General features: G+C 30.9%; 1 protein-coding gene across 1 annotated transcript; it reads left to right on the top strand.

The window, feature by feature from the left end:
• Positions 1–166: 166 nt before the first annotated feature.
• Positions 167–20,147, top strand: LOC129234549 (serine/threonine-protein phosphatase 4 catalytic subunit). The gene is made up of 8 exons (XM_054868563.1): positions 167–266; positions 2,190–2,344; positions 4,189–4,341; positions 10,351–10,524; positions 12,370–12,496; positions 14,523–14,712; positions 17,966–18,044; positions 19,779–20,147. The coding sequence occupies exons 2-8, from the start codon at positions 2,195–2,197 to the stop codon at positions 19,827–19,829; spliced, it is 924 nt and encodes a 307-aa protein (XP_054724538.1). The 5' UTR covers positions 167–266; positions 2,190–2,194; the 3' UTR covers positions 19,830–20,147.
• The last annotated feature ends 3,470 nt before the right edge of the window (positions 20,148–23,617 follow it).

Here is a 23,617-nt window from a genome sequence, read left to right as displayed (position 1 = left end):
AAATCAACCAATCAACAGCTTAAAATGATAACCGGTGAGGTAACCGATAGATGATAGAACGCTGCGGTTTGTAACAGGTTACTTACCGGTAGACCGGTGAGGTTCGTCGAACGCAACCTTTGAAAGTTGTATTACTTTATCTGGTCGATTGCCTTGTTTTTGTGAGCTTGGCAACACTCTCTAAAAGTACTGTTTGATGTTTGTTAGCTTTTCAAGCTACTATTAGTGATTTTATGCATCCTATTTAAGAATTTTCCAAGTGTTTTGTAAGTACTCTATTTTTTTTTTCGAACATTAAACGCCGTTCTTCTGGCTTATCTTTTTTTTGTGATAATACTTGTGTTCTATCACTAGCTTTGTTCTTGGTGGAAGTTAACAGAGGATAAAGTTGGTGATAGGTTTGACAATCTCCTAACTTTGGATGACAATTGATAAACTATTAATCAAATGATTCTGTGACATTATGTAGCAGTTTGAACATTCTTGAAACTAGAAAAACCAGTTAAGTAATGTCAATTTATTATCGTATCTGAGTCCATGTGAAGCAATACGTATTTAAAAATCTTAAGTCACGTTCCTATCAATCTATCTTCGTATCAAATTTGCAAAAATCTTTTGATGCATTGTTTTAGACTACTTTCTAAATGGTTAAGAACTTCGTAATGAATGAATATAAGATGAATTATTTTAGGCTGAGTTAGAGTTAATATCCTATGATGTCATTTATCGAATATTATCCGAACTGTCACTCAAGATAGTATAAATGTATACATGTTCAAAATCTGTCATGTTTTACTATTCCTATCTTTTCCATTTAACAAATTGGAAAAGTGAATGCCTTTAGTTCATCGTAAAATCCCAGTTTATTATGCCATTTTAAACATGTTTTGGCTAAATTCTTATGATTGTATTTTATCATAATTGTGAAAGAAAAAAAATTAAAATTACGCTTTTTAATTCGTGACATTATCATAAGAGAACTCTAATTTATATAAATAGAGAAAAAATATCTTTTGAACTATTGACCGTAAGAGATTCTGGAAAGCTCATACCAGCTAGAAATTTTTACCATCAACTGAAACTCCACTAAGGGAAATTGCAGGTTCAAAAACCTGAACTATATCTGATTATTATTAGCCCCTAATACTAACCAAATACAAATAATGCAAACAATAACTAAATAAAAGAAAAGTTGCACTGCTAGAAGTAGTGGAGAGCCTGGGCCGCAACTTCTGAGGAAGTAGAAAACTAACCCTATTTTCGTGCTTGTGTTTTTTTTTTCAATGTATCTCAAAGGAAAATTGGTAGGGCCAGCAGCCGCAAGAAACAAGATTTGCCCAGGCTCAGAAAAAATTGTAAATCTGGCAGTGCTTTATCTGTTTTGTTTATTATCAAGTGATATATAGATTAAATGAGAACATAAAACTAGAACAACATGGAAGCTGCAATCATTAACTTTTTTGTAACCTTTTTTTGAATATAATCTTCAAATCTGGACATCAATCTAGATCGGGTATGAAGTCTGATCTGTTAAGACGAATTCCAGATGTCGAGTTACCCTTGTCGGGGATAACCTAGGCACAAAAATCGGCACTATCCACATTCAAAATTTTGGTACGATGATCTGCTAGTTTATCTGCTGAAAATAGATTCAAATCACCACAAATCAAACCACCATTGCAGACAATCGAGAAGCATTTCATATTATAAATTGTAATCTGCCTCAATCATTGCCAGATTATTATTGTCGCTAAGTGCAAAGGACTCGGGATTTACTAAAGATTTAAAATTATGAAATGTGATAATATTACTTAGTTAACCAATTTGATTTAATATTGTGTAACTTTCATGTAGGAAAAAATATGAGTTTGTTAGTTTACCAATTGTCGAACATTTAACTTTGTTTGCTATTTATTGACTGAACAGTGAAGTATTCGATCAAACCTAATGTTCAGTGTGAATATCCAATAGGCAGTGTTTGAAATGCTGACCTACTATTAGGTATATCCCTAATAGTATGTAAAAATGGAACAAGTTTTATTAGCGCTTATTTAAGTTTCGATTAAAAACTGCTTAAACTTATCTTTATTTTAATGGAAGTTCATAGGTAAGAAATGGCTGTGAAAGTATTGTCTTTTTCTTGTCAATTTAAAGTTATATTACTAATTGTATGGTACATTCATTTTTAGTTACGATGGAGGACTGTAGTGATTTAGATCGGCAAATTGAACAATTAAGGAGGTGTGAGATCATCAAAGAAAGTGAGGTGAAAGCATTATGTGCTAAAGCACGTGAAATCCTTGTTGAAGAAAGCAATGTTCAAAGGGTGGATTCTCCAGTCACAGTAAGTTTTTTCTTATTATCTAGCTTATTAGTTCTGCATATTATAGCGGTGTCGCTTCGCTACGAGGGGGAGGGTGGTTTGCCACGGGTGTCACCGTAGTATTCTGGTGTCCCAGTTGAACATTTCAGAAATACCGCAGACCTACTCATGACCCTTTCAAATAGTAAAGGCAGCTGTGATATTACATATGCTTGAGCTACCAAAACTTTGCCGTTAATATGGTAACATTATAATGATTCGAAAATAGGCCTCCCGCCAAACATTTCTGAGTAAGCATTTCAATAATTATTCTCATATGTGACCATTTTCTTAATAAGGGGTGCCCACCTGGGGACGGGGGAGGGGGGTCATGGTGCAGACTGCCATTAAAGTTTTTGGAGGATGTTTTGAAGGGTATATATGTATACCCTTCAAAACATCCACCAAAAACTTTAATGGCATATATATATATATATATATATATATATATATATATGTATGTTGTGTGGGGGGGGGGGTCTTGTTCTCGGGAAGAGGATTGGGCACCCCTGTCTTTCTTCACATACTTGAAGCATATTGAAAACTTCTCTTTGTCAAATTTCCATTTTTGTCTTCAGTCATCACTATGAAGCATTTATTTTTTGCAATTTATTCCTTGATGATATTTCCATAAATTTGAATAAAATGATTTTTTATTTATGATCTTGTGTATTCTACATTTTCTAAACTCTTTTACTTAAATGAAGAAGTTCTAAACCTTAATGAAACAAGAAAATTTCTATCATTGGGATCCTTACAATTTGATGTTCAATCGTAATTTTTCTGTATTTTCTACTGGTGTTTGAACAATAGAGAGTTTTGTTAATTTATTTGTCCTTTTTTTTGTAATTTCAAAGCTTGGAGGCCGCAACTTCTTAAAATTTGAATGTACCATACTTTATACTTAACATATTTTACAAATCTCAAAAAAAAAAAAAAAAAAAAAAGTTATTTTTAATAAGTACACCCATCTATTTTTTGTTCTAAAAAAAAAAAAAATTGATTATTCAATAGTCGTACAAGAAGTCACGTAGAGCGCATATTAGATTTTATTTCTTCATTAAATCATACACCAATTTGTACATTTGCTTATGTACAAATGTATGTACTACCCTTGAAGGAGCTATTTTACTCCTTTTCTTAATCTATTGCAACAAAAGTCAACAGATCATAGGAATAAGATCAAAATTGATTGATCATACAGATTTTTAAACATAAGTATTTGGTAAAACCCTCCCTGAAACAAAAGTCTGGTTACGGCAGTGTCTATTGCAGGATTCTGAGCTACAGTTCTATTGTTAAAATCTAGAAACTACATTTTAACAGTATAATTTTTTTAAAATATAGGCATCAGTTTCAATTTATTTTGTTGCATTATTGTGCATTGCTTTAGTTCATAGTATTTCTAGATGAAGAGAGAGAAAAAAAAAAAAAACTTTAAAAAGCAGATTTTTGAATTTCTAGCGCAAATGCTTTGCTTGAGTTGGCTAGTGTACAGAATGTTTAATGATCTTGATAAAATTGGTGGTTTGTTCACATCAGATGCTTCTTTTTTAAAGTAATGGAGAGGTCTTCCTTGTCAGGCTTAGAAAGCTGTAAGAATATGCAGCCATGTTATGAAAGCTTCTTTAATTCAATAATTTTGAATTAAGAAATTTATTTTTTAAATTAAAATTTAGGTTTGAATACGAGTTTTAAATTAATAATATGTTTGTAACATGATATGGATTTTTTTTTTTAGGATTACATTACAAAATGTCCAATTATTTATTATATATACTTTATTATAGATCAGAGAACCATTATTAATAAACTAACTGTTTTAGGTTTGTGGTGATATTCATGGTCAGTTTTATGATTTGAAAGAACTTTTTAAAGTTGGTGGAGATGTACCGGACACAAATTATCTTTTTATGGGAGACTTTGTTGATCGTGGTTTTTACAGTGTAGAAACATTTCTCCTTCTTTTGGCTTTAAAGGTGAGTGAGCTGTTATTTTTATTGAATTTTTTTTAATTCTTGATGTGTTTTTTTCTAAATACTTTTTTCTTTTTGAATATTCATTACCAGAATTAAAGTAAAGTGCAACTTATTACATTTGATATGTTGAAATTAATGTTCTAGTGCTTTAAGAAAAAAAAGGTATCCTTTTTCTAAAATGAGAAGAGCATCAAGAACTCAAAATAAGTAGTTTGTTAGTCTATATTAATGTAATTTTTTTGTACGCAAACTTTTTATCCACACCCTATCTTTTACTAATGTGGCTTATTTGAATATTTTCATTGAAAAAACAAATGCCCTGGATAAAACGATTGCAAATAAAAAAGCAGTGATTACTAAATTAAAAATGTCTATTGGCCATTGGCTTCTAATAGTCTAAAACCTAACCTTGCAGTTTGTGAAGGCTGGACATATCCTAATCACAGTGCTAGGTTGCTACCATGTTAGAATTCTCCCTACTATTGTTTAAATTTGATTTTTTAGGCTTATTTAAAGGACTAGAAACAAAAAAGAAAAAGAAAAGGAAAATTAAAAGTTTAGTCACAAATTAAAGGAAAGCTGGTGCAGGGGAGAATTTAGAACTCCAGCTTCATGGAACACAGCTCCAGAGCGCCTGGCTCCATGCTTCCTGCTCTAAGCTCCCTGATTAATGCAATTTTTTTATTTTTCAAAAGTTTCAATTAGTGAACAAGATAATGTTTCCCATTTCTCAGTTTGATATTTATTGACTGAAAAACGTAAAACTTCCACTTTTTTTTAAAAATATTTGTTTTAGCAAGTTATTTTTCTCTTGGAACAATTAGGAAATCTGAAAAAAAAGAGTCATTTGAATCTTTTTTTTTTTAAAATACATTTAGCTTTTTTAAAAATAACAGCTGCATATTTAGTCCAATTGAAAGGCTGTATATTAGTTTGTACTGTAGTTTGCTGTTATCTTAGTATGCTTCATGTTTTTTTAGTTGGGATAGTAACCACTGAACGCAAAAATTTGGAGACAGGGTTGCCACGCACCTGGAAAACATGGAAAACCTGGAATTGTCAGGGAAAATGAAAATCACCTAAAACGGTCAGGGAAATATCACAAATTGCTGAAATTTCTGGAAATGTCAGGGAATTCCTTTCCAAATTTTTCCATTTGATGGGTAAAACAGCTGCTCCATTCGGGCAAAGATGTTGCAGTGTACGGTAAATGTTGTGTTCCGAAAATGCAAATTTTCCTGATAGTTGAGAGAAAGAAAATTCAAGCTCATTTTTTAAGACTGAATCTGATAATGCTGCAAAAGAAATATCCATAGGAAAATCATAAAGTTCTGATTTAATATAATTGCATTTTATTTTGCTTCTTCTGAAAAAAAAAAAAAAAAACAATCCAAGCCATGCTTAGCTAGAAATTATTAGTATTTTTCGCAATGCATCTGTGGTCTTTGTATCTTAATAGCCTTCATTCTGTATTTTTTTTTCTTTTTTATGAAGTAAATGATGGTAATAAAAATTTAAAGTCTGAAAAATTTTCCTTTTATGGGTTAATTTTTTTTTTTTTTTTGGAAACATGCCAACATTTAAACTGGCTTTGCCGAAAATTGCTGGTGATTTTTTCTTGTGATTTGAGATTTCAGTTTTTTTAAAAGAAATACCCATCGGAAATTGCTGATCTTTTAAAGCATTTGTAATCAATATACTAATTAAATTTTTAGCTTATCTTAACTTAACCTAAATATTGATTACAATTATTGATAATTTTTTAAGCATTATTTGATTCATAAAGAAGGTTTAATTACATTAAAAATGTGTTATATTGGTATTTAATAACTTAAGTTGCCATTCATTAACCTTTAATTTTTTCTCAAACCAACTGGAAAACCTGGAAATGTCGGGGAATTTCATTCTTGAACTTTTGTGGCAGCTCTGAGAAATCTCTTAAAAGCCTTTCGAGTTTGACTATCAACGTTCATACTCATACTTATTTCAGAGTAATTATTCCGGGAAATTTTCTTATAAGACAACACTTTACAGTTTTGCCTTCTGAATTGTTTTTATTTATTTAAAAATATTTCATAAACTTGGAAAAATAATGAATCTAAAACAGGGTTCGTATGCTTCTGGAAAACCTGGAATTGTCAGGAAAAATGACAGTTAAAAATGTCAGGGAATTTTCCAAATTCCCTACTCCAAAAAATTTTTTTTTCCAATTTTTTCACAGGGAATTTTGTACCATGAGGTCTAATCCTCATTTTCATCGATGTTTCCTGAAAAAAATTGTAAAAAGTTTGAAGCAAATCGTTTTTTGATCGGAAAATCTTTTCGGCTACATGTGAAACATAGTCGCCATCTTTGGTCATTTGCAAGATTGAAGTAGACACGCTGCTTAAATACCTAAGTTTCCAAAACCCAAGAATAATAAAATTTTTCTTAAACTGCAAACTAATGAAAATAACACAATGTGCTGCAAATTGTTTTTTTTTTTTTTTTTTTAATTTTTTTATTTTAAATAATTTTTTTGAGAAATGAAAAATTTTGTTCGTAAAACTTAGTTTTATCCTCATTGCCTTGGACGCAGATATGCTAAATCAACTGAATTTCAGTTAATGAAGATTTATTACATGCTACAAATTCAAAAAATTTTAAATTATTTTTTGGCATTGCCCATTATATTTGGTCATTCACAAGAAAGAGGTACACAAGACTCTTTAAAGTGCCTAAGTTTCCAAAAATGGAATTGGATGTTAATTGCAATGCAAATTATTGAAAATAACGAATTTCTCTTAATTATTTTTTTGAAAAATGCAAAATTAACTTCAGAATATTATTTTACTCAAATTGATTTAGAAGCTTATGTGCTAAAAACTCTTTTGTCTTTATTTCAGTTTTTTAAGGATTATTAATTATTTATAACTACTTTTATGCTAAATTCAAAAATCTACGTATTATCTTAAATTTTTCACTTAGTCGCCATATTTGGTCGTTGCACGATGGAAGTAGATGTAAATTTCCAAAAACAGAATTGGAAGTAGATGTTTATCTCAATGTAAACTATTGAAAGTAACATAAAATATGCAATAAATTATGAATTTCTTTAAATATTAATTATTTTCTAGAAATGAAAATTTTTAATTTTAATGTAAGTATCCTTTAATAGGGTAACGGCACCAGTAACAGACATGCTTAAGACATTGCTCTCAGATTAACTCGATTTTCTGAGCCTTTTAATTCTTTTAGACTTTTAAAACTATTTTTCTCTCATGCAACTACACCTCATCTAATGTTTGGATGTTTCAGGACCTTCTGAATTAGTTAACTCTATTTTTATTTGCTCAATTTCAAAAAAAGGTCCGACCTCCGAGTAACAGACACAAACAATTCTGATGATACCCAGTTACAGATAATGTGAGGAAAGAATGAGTAATGGACAGAATTCCCCTTTTCTCTTCAAAATGTGTAAAAGTTCTTTATTTTTAGGTCTAAAAGTTTATTAAATTCAAATAAACATGGAACACTGGCAGACGTAGCGGTGGTTGTTCATAACCTTCCATCACTGCCTTGTAAATACCAATTGGCTCATACAATTCACTCTGATAACACTAGATTAGTATTCACTCTAGAAAAAAAAGGGGCAGGGTGCTGACCTTTGAAAGGGGCACTTTTTTTTAAAAAAGGGGCACTATTTCAACGTGGTGTCCCAAAACCAATGATGCACCACTCAAAAAGTACTGAGCGTCCCCCCCCCCCATCTCCCTCAAAAAAATTTAGAGGAGAAATGACACTTAAAACACCTTGCAAAAATTCAAACAGTCTAGTCTGCACCTTGACCCCCCCCCCCCCCCTTGATCACCGTCACCACTGACTTTAGTATTAAATATGGTTTCATCCAGAAAATGCACTTGTCTTTAGAATAGGGTTAGCTCAACCCCCCCCCCCCCCCACACACAAATGCTAACTAAGCTAAGCACATTTTCCACACTCCATAGGAACATTTAGCTAATGCTGAAACTTGGCTTTGGATGTTTTTCAACACTTTTCAGGCCATAATTTTAACTACCTATCAGAGTAAAAAAAATTTAAGGCATTTCAAAACCCTTTGAATTTCAATTTAAGAACAGTATTTAATTACTGATCTCCCCCTTCCTACGAAAGAAACTGCCTAGTAATGTGCATTGTACTATTAAGTATTTTAGTAGACATCAAAATCGTGATGAGTGTAAATTCTGCTTTTTTAAATATATTACACTTCAAATAGAATAAATAACTTAAAAGTGCTTCAAAAATGTAGTGGTAGCAAGTTGCAAGAACGCCCTCTCAATGTGTTTCCATTTCAAAAGGTTTTTTAGGTGGGGAGGGTGCTGGGGATGGGGGTTAAAAATCCAAGATATTAAAAAAAAATACCCTTGCATTTTAGCCCAGTGAGCTTTGTACTATGTTCTTCTTAGGAAACAGTCAGAAAGTTAACTTTTCAGAAACAGATGTGAAAATATTGCTACACAATCACTAGCAATGCGCTAAGATTAGCTAAGCCTAATTTCCACGTGCAAACGAAAATCGGGTACAAAGGGCTGAAATGTTAGGAAAATGTCCTATTCTCTCTCTCATTGTTGATTCTCAGAAGATCAAGGATGGGAAGGAATGAAACAAAGATCTTTCCCTTCCCAGAGGACCTTACTCCTTCTCACAACCTTTCAAAAACCAACACTCAGTAGAAGGAAGAACATGCCTTTGTTTCCTTGAACAGAACTGATAAGCCCTCAACAAAACTGATAAGCCTGTTTGAATTCTGAGAATCTCATCCCCTCTTTTGCTTAGGTATTTGCTTCCCCTTTTGTTTATGGGGCCGTTTTCAAAGTGAAATTCTGGGAACAAGGATAAGACATGGGCATTTTTGCAGACGATCGCTGGACAAATAAAATTGCCCAGATATCGCGGCAGGTCGAAACAATGGTTGAGGCATCTTTTTAAAAACACAGGGTGCAATTTCTTATTTTTGAAAAGGGAGGGGCGCATTTTGCGATCTAAAAGAAGGGCAGGGCACATTCTGCTGATATGGAAAAGGGCAGGGCGCTGCGGCCTTGAAAAACGGCCTAGCGGGAACACTACACTAGATGGTTGCACCGTATTCATGGATCGCAGCAGCAGCATTTTTATCCTCCTAAAATTCTTATTATTTAAATCCAAACTTACGGCTGTCTGTTACTGGACCCTTGTCTGTTATTTGTGCCGTTACTCTCTGCGAAAGAAAGAAAAAAGGCCAATTGGCATTGGCCTATGATCGGCTGAATATGTTTTGTGTTTTATACCAATAAGAAAACCAAAAAGCCGATGCTAAAAGATTGCTGCTCGATTACAACAAAATGCTCTAAGTCTATGCATGACACATGGCATCAAAGAAACTCTAAAATAAGATAAAAGTACTTTGTTTTCAACAAGTTGTAAACGAATTAAAACGATTTTAAATAAAATATAATTCGATTCTTCCACATTGCTATTTTAAACAATTTTAATTATTTTGAAAATATTGTTATTTAAACTTAATTTTCAATGAAGTGATTAACCTGGAATTTTCTAAAAAACAACCTGGAAAAGTCAGGGAATTTATTTTAACTACAAGTGAATGAACCCTGTAAAAGAGGAAAACATTTATTCCAGAAACGTGATAAATCTTGAATCATGTAGGATTTTTGCTAAGCAAAGTCTGTTTGGTTTTTTTTGTCTGGATTTTTTAAACAGTTGTTTCAAATTGCAAACTTATGCCTTTTAATGAAATTTGCTTCTTTTGTCCTCAGCTTCTAAAAAAAAAAAAGTTGTGAAACTTTTAAGAATTAATGTTTTATTTTCCTTTAGAAAAAAATTCCTTACATGAAGGCTGAATAGTGTAATATTTGGCTTTCATTTTCACCAAATATTTAACAAAAAGACTTTTTGATATAGCCTTAATGTTTATACACATGTTATAGTAATGATATAAGCCTGAAAGTTTTAGCAGTTAATTTTTCTTTTTAGGTACGGTACCCAGATCGCATAACGTTAATCCGTGGAAATCACGAAAGTCGACAAATTACTCAGGTATATGGTTTTTATGATGAATGTTTAAGGAAATATGGCTCTGTAACAGTTTGGAGGTACTGCACAGAAATATTTGACTACCTAAGTTTATCAGCAGTCATTGATGGGAGGGTGAGTAACAGATTACAATATTTTGCATGACATTTATTTAACTAAAAAAGCTTCTATGTGCCGTGAAATCTTCTCTCACTGCCTTCTCTGAAGAACTAACTATGATAATATGGTCACTGTGGTTTAGTTTTAGTCTATCACCAGGAAAATGGCATTAATAAAAACCTTTGAATAGTGATTATTAAATTAGGCCTGTCAGATAGTAAACTAGCACGTAAGCTGTAGGAAATAAATTAAAAATTGAAGAAGAGTTCTTGATTATGTAAACTTTTTCTTCCTTTTATTACAGTTTTTTAGGACCATCAGAAGCTTGTAAAATGTATACAGACATTTTCTGTCCTCTGGTTTTTATCTATCACTCCCCGAAAGCAAAAACATAGAGCAAAATCTTCATTGCATTTACTTTTTGAATTAAATGCTTTTAGTGTTCTTTCAGTACATTCATATTTTACAATCACTGCAAAGTTTAAAAAAATAAAATACTAAAACAAAAATGATTGATTTCCCCCCCTCCCCCTTATCTCTGGCTTGATTCATGGGCAAAAGCACGCGGGTGCTCTTGCACTCACTTGACTTTTGAAAAAGAAAAAAATTTAAAATTATTATTATTTTTTTAATATTAAAAAGGTTAAATTCCAAATAAAAAAACTAATTCCTTTGAAAAAGACAACTACAAAATAAATCACTGCATTATAAATCACAAAACATTATTAAGTTCATGTTTATGTCTATGAGTGTTGGCAGGCGGATGCACTTTCACCCCTTGGCTTTTAAAAACAGAATTTAACTAAGAGCTACAAAATGCATCACAAAATTATTAATCTCATGTTTAAGTTTACAAATGACATTTGGGGTGCATTCTCACACCCCTTGGCTTTCAAAAGTAAAATGAAAATAATTTAACAGCTACAAATTACACAAAATACTTTTTTTAAACTGCAAAATACATCGTGAAAAATAATATCCCACATTTATGTAGATGAGCTCAGGCATAAGACTGTAAGTGGGTGCACTTTCACCCCCTAACTTTAAAAAATGAAATAAAATTAATTTCTAAAAGTAATATTTATATTCAATCCTTTTTAATGTTTTTTTATACTTGCAAAAATATTATTAATTTTAAATAAGTGAAATTCAATTCTTTTAAGCAAAAGACAAATTAAAAAAATATAGTAGTCGGAGAAATAAAACTTATAAATTAAGCAATTTTAACAAGGATGGGAATATATCTCGAAATCTATATAATTAAAACAAAGATTATGTATATGTGTGTGTATGTATGTTCTCCATACAAATCCAGTTTATGTCGGATCTCGACCAAATTTGGCAGGGAGGTACTTGGGCACCCGAGAAAGAGTGTTGGGGTTTTTCAAACACCAAAAAAGAACCGAACCGTTCAAATTCTAATTTTAAAGCCAGAAAATGACATTAAATGGTGCTTTCAGTATTTTAAAATGTGCATTAGATTATAAAGTGCATTACTGTTTAAAATACATTTAGAGTTTCCCATATTAAGTGAAATCATTTGTATAAAACTGGTCATTTTGTAGCTATCAAATGCAATATACATAGGGGTTTTAAATAATTGATTTATCTTAGTAAGTACTGACTGCACATATAAAATACTGTACATATGAAATAAACATAAGGAAGACACAATTGTGTTTTTAAAAGAAAGCAAAAAGATTAAACAATGTAGTTATACATTTTGTGCAATATATTTTATTAAATGCAAATAGATGTTCAAGTTCCATTAGGTTAATTATTTTATATAGAAAATGTTCTTTAATGTGATTTGTTGGATTTTAAATGCTAAATGATCTTAAATGCTAATTTTTCTTCTAGATATTTTGTGTGCACGGTGGACTTTCTCCATCAATTCAAACTCTCGATCAAATTCGTACAATTGACAGAAAACAAGAAGTTCCTCATGATGGTCCTATGTGTGACTTGCTATGGTCAGATCCAGAAGGTATTATTTTTTGCTTACATTTACGGTAATTCACAAGATTGAAGGTTTGAGCAGAAATTTAATGTGTAATGTTTTCAGTTACATAAAAGTATTTTCTGTTTTGAGCATCATTGCACAGTTCCACTTACACAAAAAATAGACAAGTTGTTATGATATATTGGTTGTTAAAGGGGGAGGGAGTGATATTTTGACCATTTTTGGAAATCCTGATTTTTGGAGTGGAAACCATGTCTTACTATTCGGGAACTGAGAAATATCTTACAAAATGAACTATAATAGCTTAATACAAAACCTGAATAAAGTTTTTTGTTTGATTTTTCTTAGGCATATTTTCTTACTTTTAGATGTTTAGATCATTTTAGTTATTTTTCCTTCAAAGAAACTAACGGATCTAATGAAACATTTCGAATGTATTTGAGTAGGCCGTGCAGAGAGAACACCTGCAACTTTTTTAAATGAACGGAGTCGTTCAAATGAAATGAGTTTGAATGAACGGATCAAAAGAATAAGCGATCCTCGGATGAACGGATCATTAAAAAGAACGACATTGCCAACCTCTAGTAAATATAGACACACATGCACACACTGTGCAAGGATACGTTTGCTGTAGATATATGCATTGCCTGATAATTGTTAATCAGTAACAATATTAAACATTGATTACCTTACCCCTTCTTGATAAAGTAATAAAAAATGGTTCACCATTTGCTTTCATGGATACATGATTAAAAACAAAAAGCATCGTCTTTTGTTTTTCATACCTGCAGATAGTTTTGAGTGCAGATCCCTTATATTTTTATCTTTTTGTTGACTTTAAAAGATGGAATATTTCTATAAAAAATATAAAGGGAAGGTCTGTGCAGTCACAATGTATTATACATGGGGGAAACCTAACCTGGCAGTAACGTAATGCTGTGATTAGGATCTGTGTAGCCTTTACAAGTTTTTTTTCGCTTAGAGTGATTTTGTCTACATTTCAATGATTACAAAATGTTTTTATTATTTTTTTTTGTAATTTCCAATAAAACTTTTTGTTTTTCATAATATTGTAGTACTGTCAGTCTTTTGATCTGTTACATTTTTGTGGGAGCGATATAATGAACCAGGAGTGTGTTTTAAAACTCATATAGTTCCGCCAGTGGACGCATACAGGGATTTATTTGCGGAAGGACGGACAAGCCAACTTCGCAAATTGAAGTTATAAAATTATTCAGAGTAGGTAATTTTGAATTTATTTCTTGGGGGGGGGGGGGTCATGTCGCACTGATTAAATATACCCTCGACTGCCCGCCCCTTTAAATAAGCCCTTATCCCCCCAAACTTTCGAAATGCCCCCCCCCCCCCCCCGGGCAAAAAGTCTGAAAGAAACACTGGGTTGGCAGGTATGATATAGCGGCTCTATTGCAAGCCGGGTAGCCAGCATTGCCGGTGCATTTAATTCAATAAAAATAGTGTTTTTTTTTTCTTTTGCGAATGTTACTTTTTGCACACTACGGGAAACAAAGGAGAGACTTTTTTTCTTTAAATCTTTGTTTTTGTTAGGGAATGGGCGGTTAGGTTGAAATAGAGATGGGTTTGAAATTTTTGAGATAGGTCGTATAAGTAGATAAAATCCTAGATTTTCAAAGATTTTAGCATAGAAATTGGGCTTTAACATATAGGCAGAAAAGCCTCTTTTTTTCCTATTATGGGAGAAAGAAAGTCTTTTCAAAATATTTGTCCGTTTATCACTTTCAAACGGTTTATGCATTTTATTCTATTAGATGCTCTGATTTCAAATATGACATCAATTTTTCTCAATTACATAAAGAGATTTTCACCAATTGGGCTTTAACATATAGGCAGCAGTTGTTTCTCGCTATTATTACTGACCCAGGCAACGCTGGGCATTTTTTTAGTGTATAAAATTGATGTAATACTTAATTGAATGATACACAAATGTATAAAATTGTCTCTGTAAAACAAATTCAGAATTTCTCTTCTGTGCAGTTTTTCCCTGTAATAAAATTATTTTCTTTTTATTCAGACACTCAAGGATGGGGCGTTAGTCCAAGAGGAGCTGGTTATCTATTTGGTAGTGATGTTGTAGCTCAGTTTAATACAGCAAACGATATCGACATGATCTGCCGAGCACATCAGTTAGTAATGGAAGGTTACAAATGGCATTTTAATGAAACAGTTCTCACTGTATGGTCTGCTCCAAATTACTGCTATCGGTATGCATGTTTTTCATTTGCCTCTTTCTTAAATTATAAAATATTTCTTCCCTTGTATGTATATATGCTTACACACCATTGTCATCAAAATTTTCAACCTGTAATACTTTTATGATGATTACCGTATTTTTGGGAGTAAGTGTCGCACCCAGTGGAAGCGCCGCATCAACATAGATTCTCAAGGGAAAAATTTTTTAACGTATGTGCCGCCGCCGGTATAAGCGCCGCACCCAACATCAAAAAATTTAAAAGCACAATTAGTAGTAACAGGGTGGTGACAGATCAGGGAAAAATCAGGAAATTTTGAAAAATAACAAATTCAGGGAAAATTGATTAAATGAAGAATAAAAATGTTTTTTTTTTTGCTTTGCAAAATTTAGTATTTTTTTCCTATGCATTTTACGCCAATTATTTGTTTAAAAAAAAGTAAAGTTAATGAGAGGAGCGGTTATACAATGCCGCATATTTGTGCATATCATTTCCTCAAGGTCAGAGTATTGAATCTTAAGTTATTAACCACAAGATGTACTTCCTAAGATTGTTTCTGTATCTGCAAAGTTGTGTATTTTATGTAGCTTGAATTTTTCTTCCATGGTTCTATGCTAAGTAAAATAAACAACCTTACAGGCAAAGAGCAAGCCGTCTTTAATGGTTTCGCTCCTTTGCATTTACTCATTGTTTTGAAGTAATTAGCATACTGTAATCACGATTTCAAGAAAAAATCTTCGTTTTTTAAATTAATATCAAAGCTTAAAAGCTATTACTTGGCAATTTTGACTGAATTGCTAAGATTGTTTGTTAAATGAAAATTGTATTATTCACTGTCCCCCCGCCTCAGATTATACGAAGGATTTTTCTTTTCAGGCTTTAAAATTCTTTTGTTTTAAAACCAAGTTATATACATATATATTTTGAAATTAATAATTGTTCTTTGCATTTCTATGTTTGCTACAAAAGATTTTTTTTCAACAAATAATGAAATCATTTGAAATTGAGTTGTGTACATAAGTAAATATTTTTGCTATTTTTTAATAGCTAAAATGCTGTATTCCTTCATTAAAATCTAAGTTCTTGATTAGAGAATAGTTCAATATGACTGGTTGTTAAAAGGTTTCAATTAGTTTTACATAAACATGTCTTTTATTTGCATAACTACATTACTTCTATACTTTCACTCTTCCTTATTATTCTCGCAGCAACAACGATACTGCTTGAAAGTTCAGTTAAAAATTAATTCCATATAAACTTTCTAGTTTTATCATGATTAGATATGTCTTTAAGAGTAGTTTTAATAATTTCTTAGGGTTTCTATGTTAACTAGTTACTGAAAGTAAAGTACAGTCGGACCTCCATATATCGAAATAGCAAATTGTCGGGGGAAAATTCGATATATAGAAATTTCGATATATAGAAACAATCTTATTTTATCATAAAAATCTCCTAAAACATTAAAATTAAAGTTAATTTTCGTGCATGAAACCCAATTTTTAATTTATACAAGCATCGGATTAAACGAAAGTTAATTGCATTTTTGTGCCTTCATACATCTTCATTCTTCGGCAGTTCAACTGGATTCGCAACATGATGGGGATTTTCGTGTTGACAAAGTAATCGAGAGCAAAGTAAAAAATCAATCTACTTAAAAGACTATGAATGATAATCAACATACAAAAAGGATAACTTGAAACTGATTTTACAGTGTTACTGGTTACAAGTAAGATTTGAAACAAACTTGAGGGAATTTAAGAACTCCTGAACGAAACAATGACCTATCTACACACCCCTCAAACCCAGATTTCTTATGAGTTTCTTAGCAACCTTTAGTAAGCATAATTCTCTCCTCTAACCTTCATTTTTCATGAGACAAACAGTCTAAAGTGGGGAAAAAAAATCTACGAATGTCTCGAAAAAAAATCGATATATAGAGATTTTTTCGAAATATAGAAACAATTTTTCTACGTAATGAACATTGAAATTTGCTGGGATTTCGATATATAGAAAATTTCGATATGTGGAAGTTTGATATATGGAAGCTCGACTGTATTTGTTTTAAGATTTCCTATAATATATCTCTGTAAATAATTTTATATACAGTCAAACCCCAATTTAAAATTCATTGGGACCGCAAAATTTTATACGTTAAATCGGGATTATTCGTAATATTGGGGTCTGGAAAATTTTTAACGAAATTGCTCTTACCTTATCTAAAAGCCCTAATAAGCAACTGTGCCAAAATATCCATAATTAGAAATTGTACATTTTTTATTCAGCATTCCGCAACTTATTACACAGACACTAGTTGATTTGAAGTTTTAGAGTACTGTGTAATAGATGTTTGACAATTTCCTTGATACTTGACTCGAAACAGTTTACCTTCGACTTTATGTAAAGAAGAAAATACTGTCATTTACAGCCTGCTGCAGGAGATACGTTATTACAGTTTCCAGGCCATGTAAAGCATTTGAAAAAGTAACAGTTTTAATGGGAGTTTCATTATTGCTTTCTGCATCAGGATCGCTATTCATTGGTTGCCCCCTAAGCCGTCATAAATTGCTGATTCCAAGAAAAGTCCTTTTCTGCGTTGGATAATATCATTAAGAAAGCGATCCAATATTTCCAAACTCAAATTAATCAAAGAAAGTTTTTTTTTACGGCTGTTTAAATAATTTTGTTAATTCGGGGTTTAATATTCGGTAAATGGGGGTTTTTGCTTTTATTTTAGTCGGGGGGAAAAGAAAAATTCGCTAAATCACAAAATTCATTAAATAGAGGTTCGTCAATTCGGGGTCCGACTGCATATTTGTTTTACTAAAAAAAAGTATCTTTTCAAAATATATTTTTAATTAATAGCTTCAACCGTTTTAAACACTGCATATTATTTAATATGCAATATTTTTCAAGTAGAGTGAAGAAAGGAAGCTATTATCATTGTTGACATAAATCAGGGAAATTTGGTAACTTGATCAGGAAAAAAAAAGTCAAAGAACTTTTTTTCGCAGTTCCTGTCGCCACCCTGTCTGTTGTAAACGCTTTTGAATTGTTCTTTTCCCATTTCATATTTCTTTACATGATTGTAATAAAATGTCACAAAACTGAATGCTGTTAAATCTCATTCAAAAACATGCACATTCTAAGTCATACATTTATTTCAAGTTATATCTTATTTTGTGTATGAAGTATAAATATTTTTTAACTTAAAGCTGTTTTTTTTTTCAATTTTATTTCTAAAACTATTGCTTGACCTTTTGTACAGATGTGGAAATGTTGCGGCTATTTTAGAATTAGATGAACATTTACAAAGAGAATTTACAATTTTTGAAGCTGCTCCTCAGGTAAGTCATATTTCATGACAAACATAATATATTTGTTTCATGGGATCTCAACAGTTGTAACAATATATTTTTTAAAATCTTAAACCTGCATATCAATCATTTCATCACATTGTTTTGAAAAAAACAATGAATGTTTGTGAATTATCAATTTTCATTGTTGTCATTTTAAATATTTTTGCTTTGATGATAAAGTGATAAGATAAATTTATTTTTATCTCATGATATAAATAGGAATGTTAGTTTAGCTTTTGTAACAAATGTTGTTTCTTTTCGAATATTTTCTAAAAAAGCTGTTAATGTATTTTTTAAAATTGCTTTTTTCAAGTTAGTAAATACCAAACTTTATTTTTTCTTTTGTTTCATAAAATTAAAAATACTGAGGGTGTAAAAAATCCACATTTTTGTTATTTAGGTTGATTGAGTATAACTTTTTAAAAATATACGTATTTTTAGCACTTTACTTAAACTATGGTTTGTGAATAAAATGTTTTTCCAAATATTTTCACTACCAGACCCACAAAGGCATAGTTTTACGAACTGCAACTTAAATTGAATTTTCAATATGCAGAAAATCTAGCTCCTGCAGATTCTTGAAGCTAAAATAAACTTGAACTTTTTATTATGAATGAAAAATCTTTTTGACATTGTCTTGGTCTCAAGTTGTGACATAAAAAATGCTGTTTTGAGAAATGATATTTTACCTAAGGTGTTTAAAATATGATTAATTAATAATAAGATAATTAGCCTTAATGTGCATTGTGTTCATTGGGAGGGAGGAGGGGACTTGTACCATTTGAAAAATCAAACTTGTGTTCTCTCAATGCATTCTACTACATTCTTCTTCTTATTTTTTTTAAATGCTAAATTGAAAAAAGAAGGCTACTGTGTATGTATTTCTTTGAAGATGTCATTTTGAGTTTTAATTTAGTTTTCAACTGAAAATGAGACAAATTGAGACATTTAGAAAGATACGTGAACATCCTAGTAGCAGAAATAGTGCAAAACCCTTTGTAATAAGTAATACATGCAACTAATCTATTGCTGGCTTACCTTGGGGATCTAGTTTTGGATTTCGATTCTGCGCAACGGACTGCTGTAAAAATTACTGCTGTAAAAAGTTCTATTTATGGGGTGAAATATTCATTAACTTTCATAATTGCTTTTCTTTCTAAATTGAGCATTTTTGCTAAAGAATTTTCAAGTTCAACTTAACTTTGCCAGGTTGGTGATAATGAAATGAACTTGTTGCGATGTTTCTTGCACAATCCATGAATGAATGAAATTTTGAGTTAAGGATTTTTCGAAGTGGTCATTCACTTATGTTCAGTTGTAAGCAGAACGCAAACCTAGCCATCATAACTAGTTGCAAGATTGTAAATAAAAACAACAATAGTTAATTTCATATACATAACGATTTAATGAGAAACCAAAAAATTGTTTTTAAAGTGCAAAAACTCCCAAAACGTGTTTAAAAATCAGTATTCTTATTGAAATTTTTTACAATGCATGAAAACTTACTACTATTTAAAAAATATATTTGAATTCTTCAACATTTTAAAGAAAATGTTTTAGAAGTAAAATTATATTTCATCCTTCCTTAATTTTCTGTATTTTCTCTACAAAGTGGATACTTATTGCGCAGCTCCCAGAAAGCTGCATCATTTTACACTGCATGAGTGCATTTATTTCAGTTTATATGTTTAGGATGCTATATTTTTTCCCCCATTTTTATAGGAAACAAGAGGTATACCTACTAAAAAGCCACAGCCAGACTACTTTTTATAAAGCCCTTTTGAAGAAGTCCATTAGTAGCTATGGATTATTTATCTAGCTGCTTGTACTATACCACACGTGTGTCCCATCTGTGGAATAGACAAGAATAGAGTTGAAACTGTGCCAGTTGGAAATATAAATAATTTAAGCAGTAAGGATGTACAGTTGCTATGCCTCATTTTCCCTGGAAGTATATTTTATCTTGAGTATTAAATTGAAATTTTTTAAATGAATTGTCCTGTACATAATGTCTCTCATTAGCATTTCTTTTATTCTTACTCTTGTACAATCTTTTTCATGTCAAAGAAATTTAAATAAATTTCAGCATTGTCTAAACATGTTTTCATGTTTTCTTTCAAATTACAGCACAAAATAAGATGCTCAAAGTAAATGTAGTTGAAATATCAATATAATATGGAGCCAATTCATTCACTAAACTATCTAAACATAATCATGGGGAAGTAAAGTGCATTATCTGCAAATTTTTCTTTTTTTTTTTTTTTTTTTGTCATCTATATCTATTGTATGTTAGCTTTAATCTACATATCTCAAAAACTGATTTCTGCAGATATTGTACATAACCTTCCCGCAGCATCATGTATTAAAATAGTTTAGTGTGACCCATGGTTTGTAGTTAAGTGTTAATTTTTTCCTCATTCTTAAAGAATAAAACATGATTTGGGGGGGGGGGCTTTCATAATTTTTTTATTTTTGTGATAATTACCTGCCAACACAATGGATGGGTTTTTGGACAAAAGCATGTTGACGTGCAAGAAAGTCCTTTACCATTCTAAACATTAATAACCATAAAACTAACAGGTAAAACAAAACACAGTTTATGGCAAGAGAATGAAAAACTCTGAAAGTTTTTCTGGTATTGATTGTCTGAAGTAAAGGGAGGTAGTTGCTAGCGAAAAGACAAGAGAAACTGCACAGAAGAAAGTGCAGTGTGTATTATGGTTAGCTGGATACCAATAACCCTACAAAGAAATTTTCTTTCGAAACACCATCAAGATCCACCAAACAAACATAACACTTAGTGATGCTTATGCTTAAATTGAATATGGTTATTGGAGATTTTCCTTTGACTAAGTTTAGCACGCCCTGCAATTTATCCTGAGCAGTCGCCATTTTTTTTTCTTAACTCAATTGGCTATCGAATATCAAGATTTAACATCAAACAATTAATCTACAAAATTTTCATTATTTTGCAGCAAACTGGTTCATTTTCCCTATTGATATGTAGAATAGGAAAGGTCTTTCTCAACACCCTATATATGATGAGTTACAAGTAAAACACTTTTTAAATTAAAAATCGTTTTTTCCATTAAGTGTGTTCCACCCCTGAAAACTATTAGGTTAGATTACTTACTGTGATTAACATACTTTGGAAAATTGAAAATAATCAAGATATGACTTAGGCCTTAATTGGATTGCTTAACGCTTGGATTGATTACTCTTGGAATTAATTCCATTATATGATCTTAATAAATAAAAGAATGAATTCCAATAAAAACATCTCTAAGAATAGCTGGATCTCTGATAATAATTTTGAGTGTACCCTCACTTAAGACTCAACGTGGCCGATGAAAGTCTTTTAATTGAGCTAAAAAGGAGTAAAACAAACTGTAGTTAGTGTAAAAATCCATTCAAATAAAATCCCATCAAAACATAATTTAGAGGGAAAAAATCAAACTGCCATTCATAGGAGAGAACAAACTTTTAAAATTTGTTGATTAGTTGTAAATTTTAATTATCATTCTTACTATTTAGACATTACCAATCTCCTAGTATAAAATCCATATAGGTTTTCATCACATCACTCAAGTTTTTTCTTATGTATCAAAAAAGGTAATTTAAATTTTAGTATGCAAGCATCCTGCCAGCACTGCTACTATACACCAAACGACTATGCTTTTAAAATGGGTTAATTAAAATGAATAGCTAAAATGCAGGTGTTATTGGGTAAAAGACAATATAGTCATCCCTAAACATGTTTATTGCTCATTCCATCAAGAAAGATAGCCTATGACAAAGAATAAATAACTTAAAACAATCTGTAATTAATGTATAAAACCAAATTTTATACTTATTCATTAAACAGTTTTTTTTTGAACAAAATTTCAAGAAACATTATTCAGTTTTAATAAGGGGAGCACCTTTGAAGGCTGTCCATAGACATGCTACACATTAAAAACATGCATTTTCTACACATATGTATTTAAATTTCATGTTATGGAACTAGATAAAGTTTGACTTTTTAATGCTTAAACAAGTTTTGTGCTTCCTGATTTTTTTGAGAAAGCATTTATAAGAAATAAAATCATTTGAAAAATAAGATTTACAGTCATTAAATCTTTTATTTCTTAACATACAAACAAAATTACGCATATATTTTCGTAATGCCAATTATTATTTACAGATTATTACTAAGGCTCCAAGTTTTCAAAATCAAAAGTCAAACTTCATCTCTTAAATGAATTAAAAACATTTGGAAAGACGTATTCAAACAATATATAGGGACAATAAAAATAAATCACAGTTACGCGTTTAAGTAACTATATAAATGCTGTGACATTTTTGACTGATTAAAAAATAAATAATTTGAAACAAAACAAAAAATTAACAAATACAGGCATGTCAAAATTTAAGGGACTAGTGATAAAATTTTAGAATACGTTATCTTTATTTAACTTGGATGAGAAAATCTTAAAACTACTTTCAGTACAATGTTGTAAATTTTAGAACTTGATGGTAAAAATATACAAAAGTTTGACTTGATGAAAATAGAAATGTTTTCTTTTAATCATTCTTAACTGGAGCTTAACACATAAAGATTACAAGGAAATAAATGAAAATTTTGTTTTTAAGCTACAAAAGTTTTTTTTTTTTTTTTTGAAGATATTTAAAATTATTTATTTGGAATGAATAATATGTTAGGTCTTGTTTCACAAAAACATGACAGATGGTGTAAGTTTTCACAACATCAAAATGTAAAAACATGACCTTAGATTTTTAGCTATTTGTGCCAGCAACATTCAGTTAAGTTAATGCTTAATGAGCAAATCCTTCCATTGCATTAATTACATTATTATGCAACTAAGGGGCTCAATCTATGCATTAATAAATGAGTTTCTTATAACTCCAAAAGTTGTGAAAAAATAGTTTTTGTATATGTGCCATAAAACACTGGTTTTTCTCATTCTTTCTAGCCAATATCAAACATTTTACTTCATAAATTAAAGTGGATTAGTTGATTAAATCTACTAATTTAATGACCAATGTCAAACATTCAACTGAAGTAGTTAATAATAAAGCAATTTATTGGAAATAAAAATATTTGAAACTTTTGTGTGTAATATAGTGCACATATCAATTTCCAAAGCAGCTGGCTTGGTATGGGATTTACATGTTGTACAGTAACCCCTCGTTATATCGCACTTTTCGGGGGACAAAGAAAAAAGCGCAATATATCCGAAAGCGCGATGTAACCGAGGTCCTTAAAAATAGTTATCCATCTAACACATATAAGTAAATTAGCACTCTTTTTGACATGATTTTCAAATGGTTTCGATATAGTTTACGAATTTGCTATCACGCGTATTGAAACTTTTACAAGATTTAAATTTAAGTAAATTTTCAGCATCAATATGAAATGGCGAATAAAGATGACCTTCATTAGCTACAGCGTGATAAGATGAGCATTCCAATACCCTCTTATTCCCAGTAGACTTTAATCCTTTCGATTTGCAATAGAAAGGATGTGAAAAGTAAAAGTAACTAGATTGTTTAGAGAAAAC

The sequence above is a fragment of the Uloborus diversus genome, chromosome 1 (assembly GCF_026930045.1).
Source record: "Uloborus diversus isolate 005 chromosome 1, Udiv.v.3.1, whole genome shotgun sequence".
Lineage (NCBI taxonomy): Eukaryota > Metazoa > Arthropoda > Arachnida > Araneae > Uloboridae > Uloborus > Uloborus diversus.
Note: the sequence above shows the minus strand (reverse complement) of the source record. Positions and strands in the feature narration are given on the sequence as shown.

Coding starts and splice junctions, on each gene's coding strand:
- LOC129234549 (XM_054868563.1), top strand. CDS start 2,195: ATGGAGGACTGTAGTGATTTAGATCGGCAAATTGAACAATTAAGGAGG. Junction 4,342..10,350: donor TCCTTCTTTTGGCTTTAAAG/GTGAGTGAGCTG, acceptor TTTTCTTTTTAG/GTACGGTACCCAGATCGCAT. Junction 10,525..12,369: donor CAGCAGTCATTGATGGGAGG/GTGAGTAACAGA, acceptor TTTTTCTTCTAG/ATATTTTGTGTGCACGGTGG.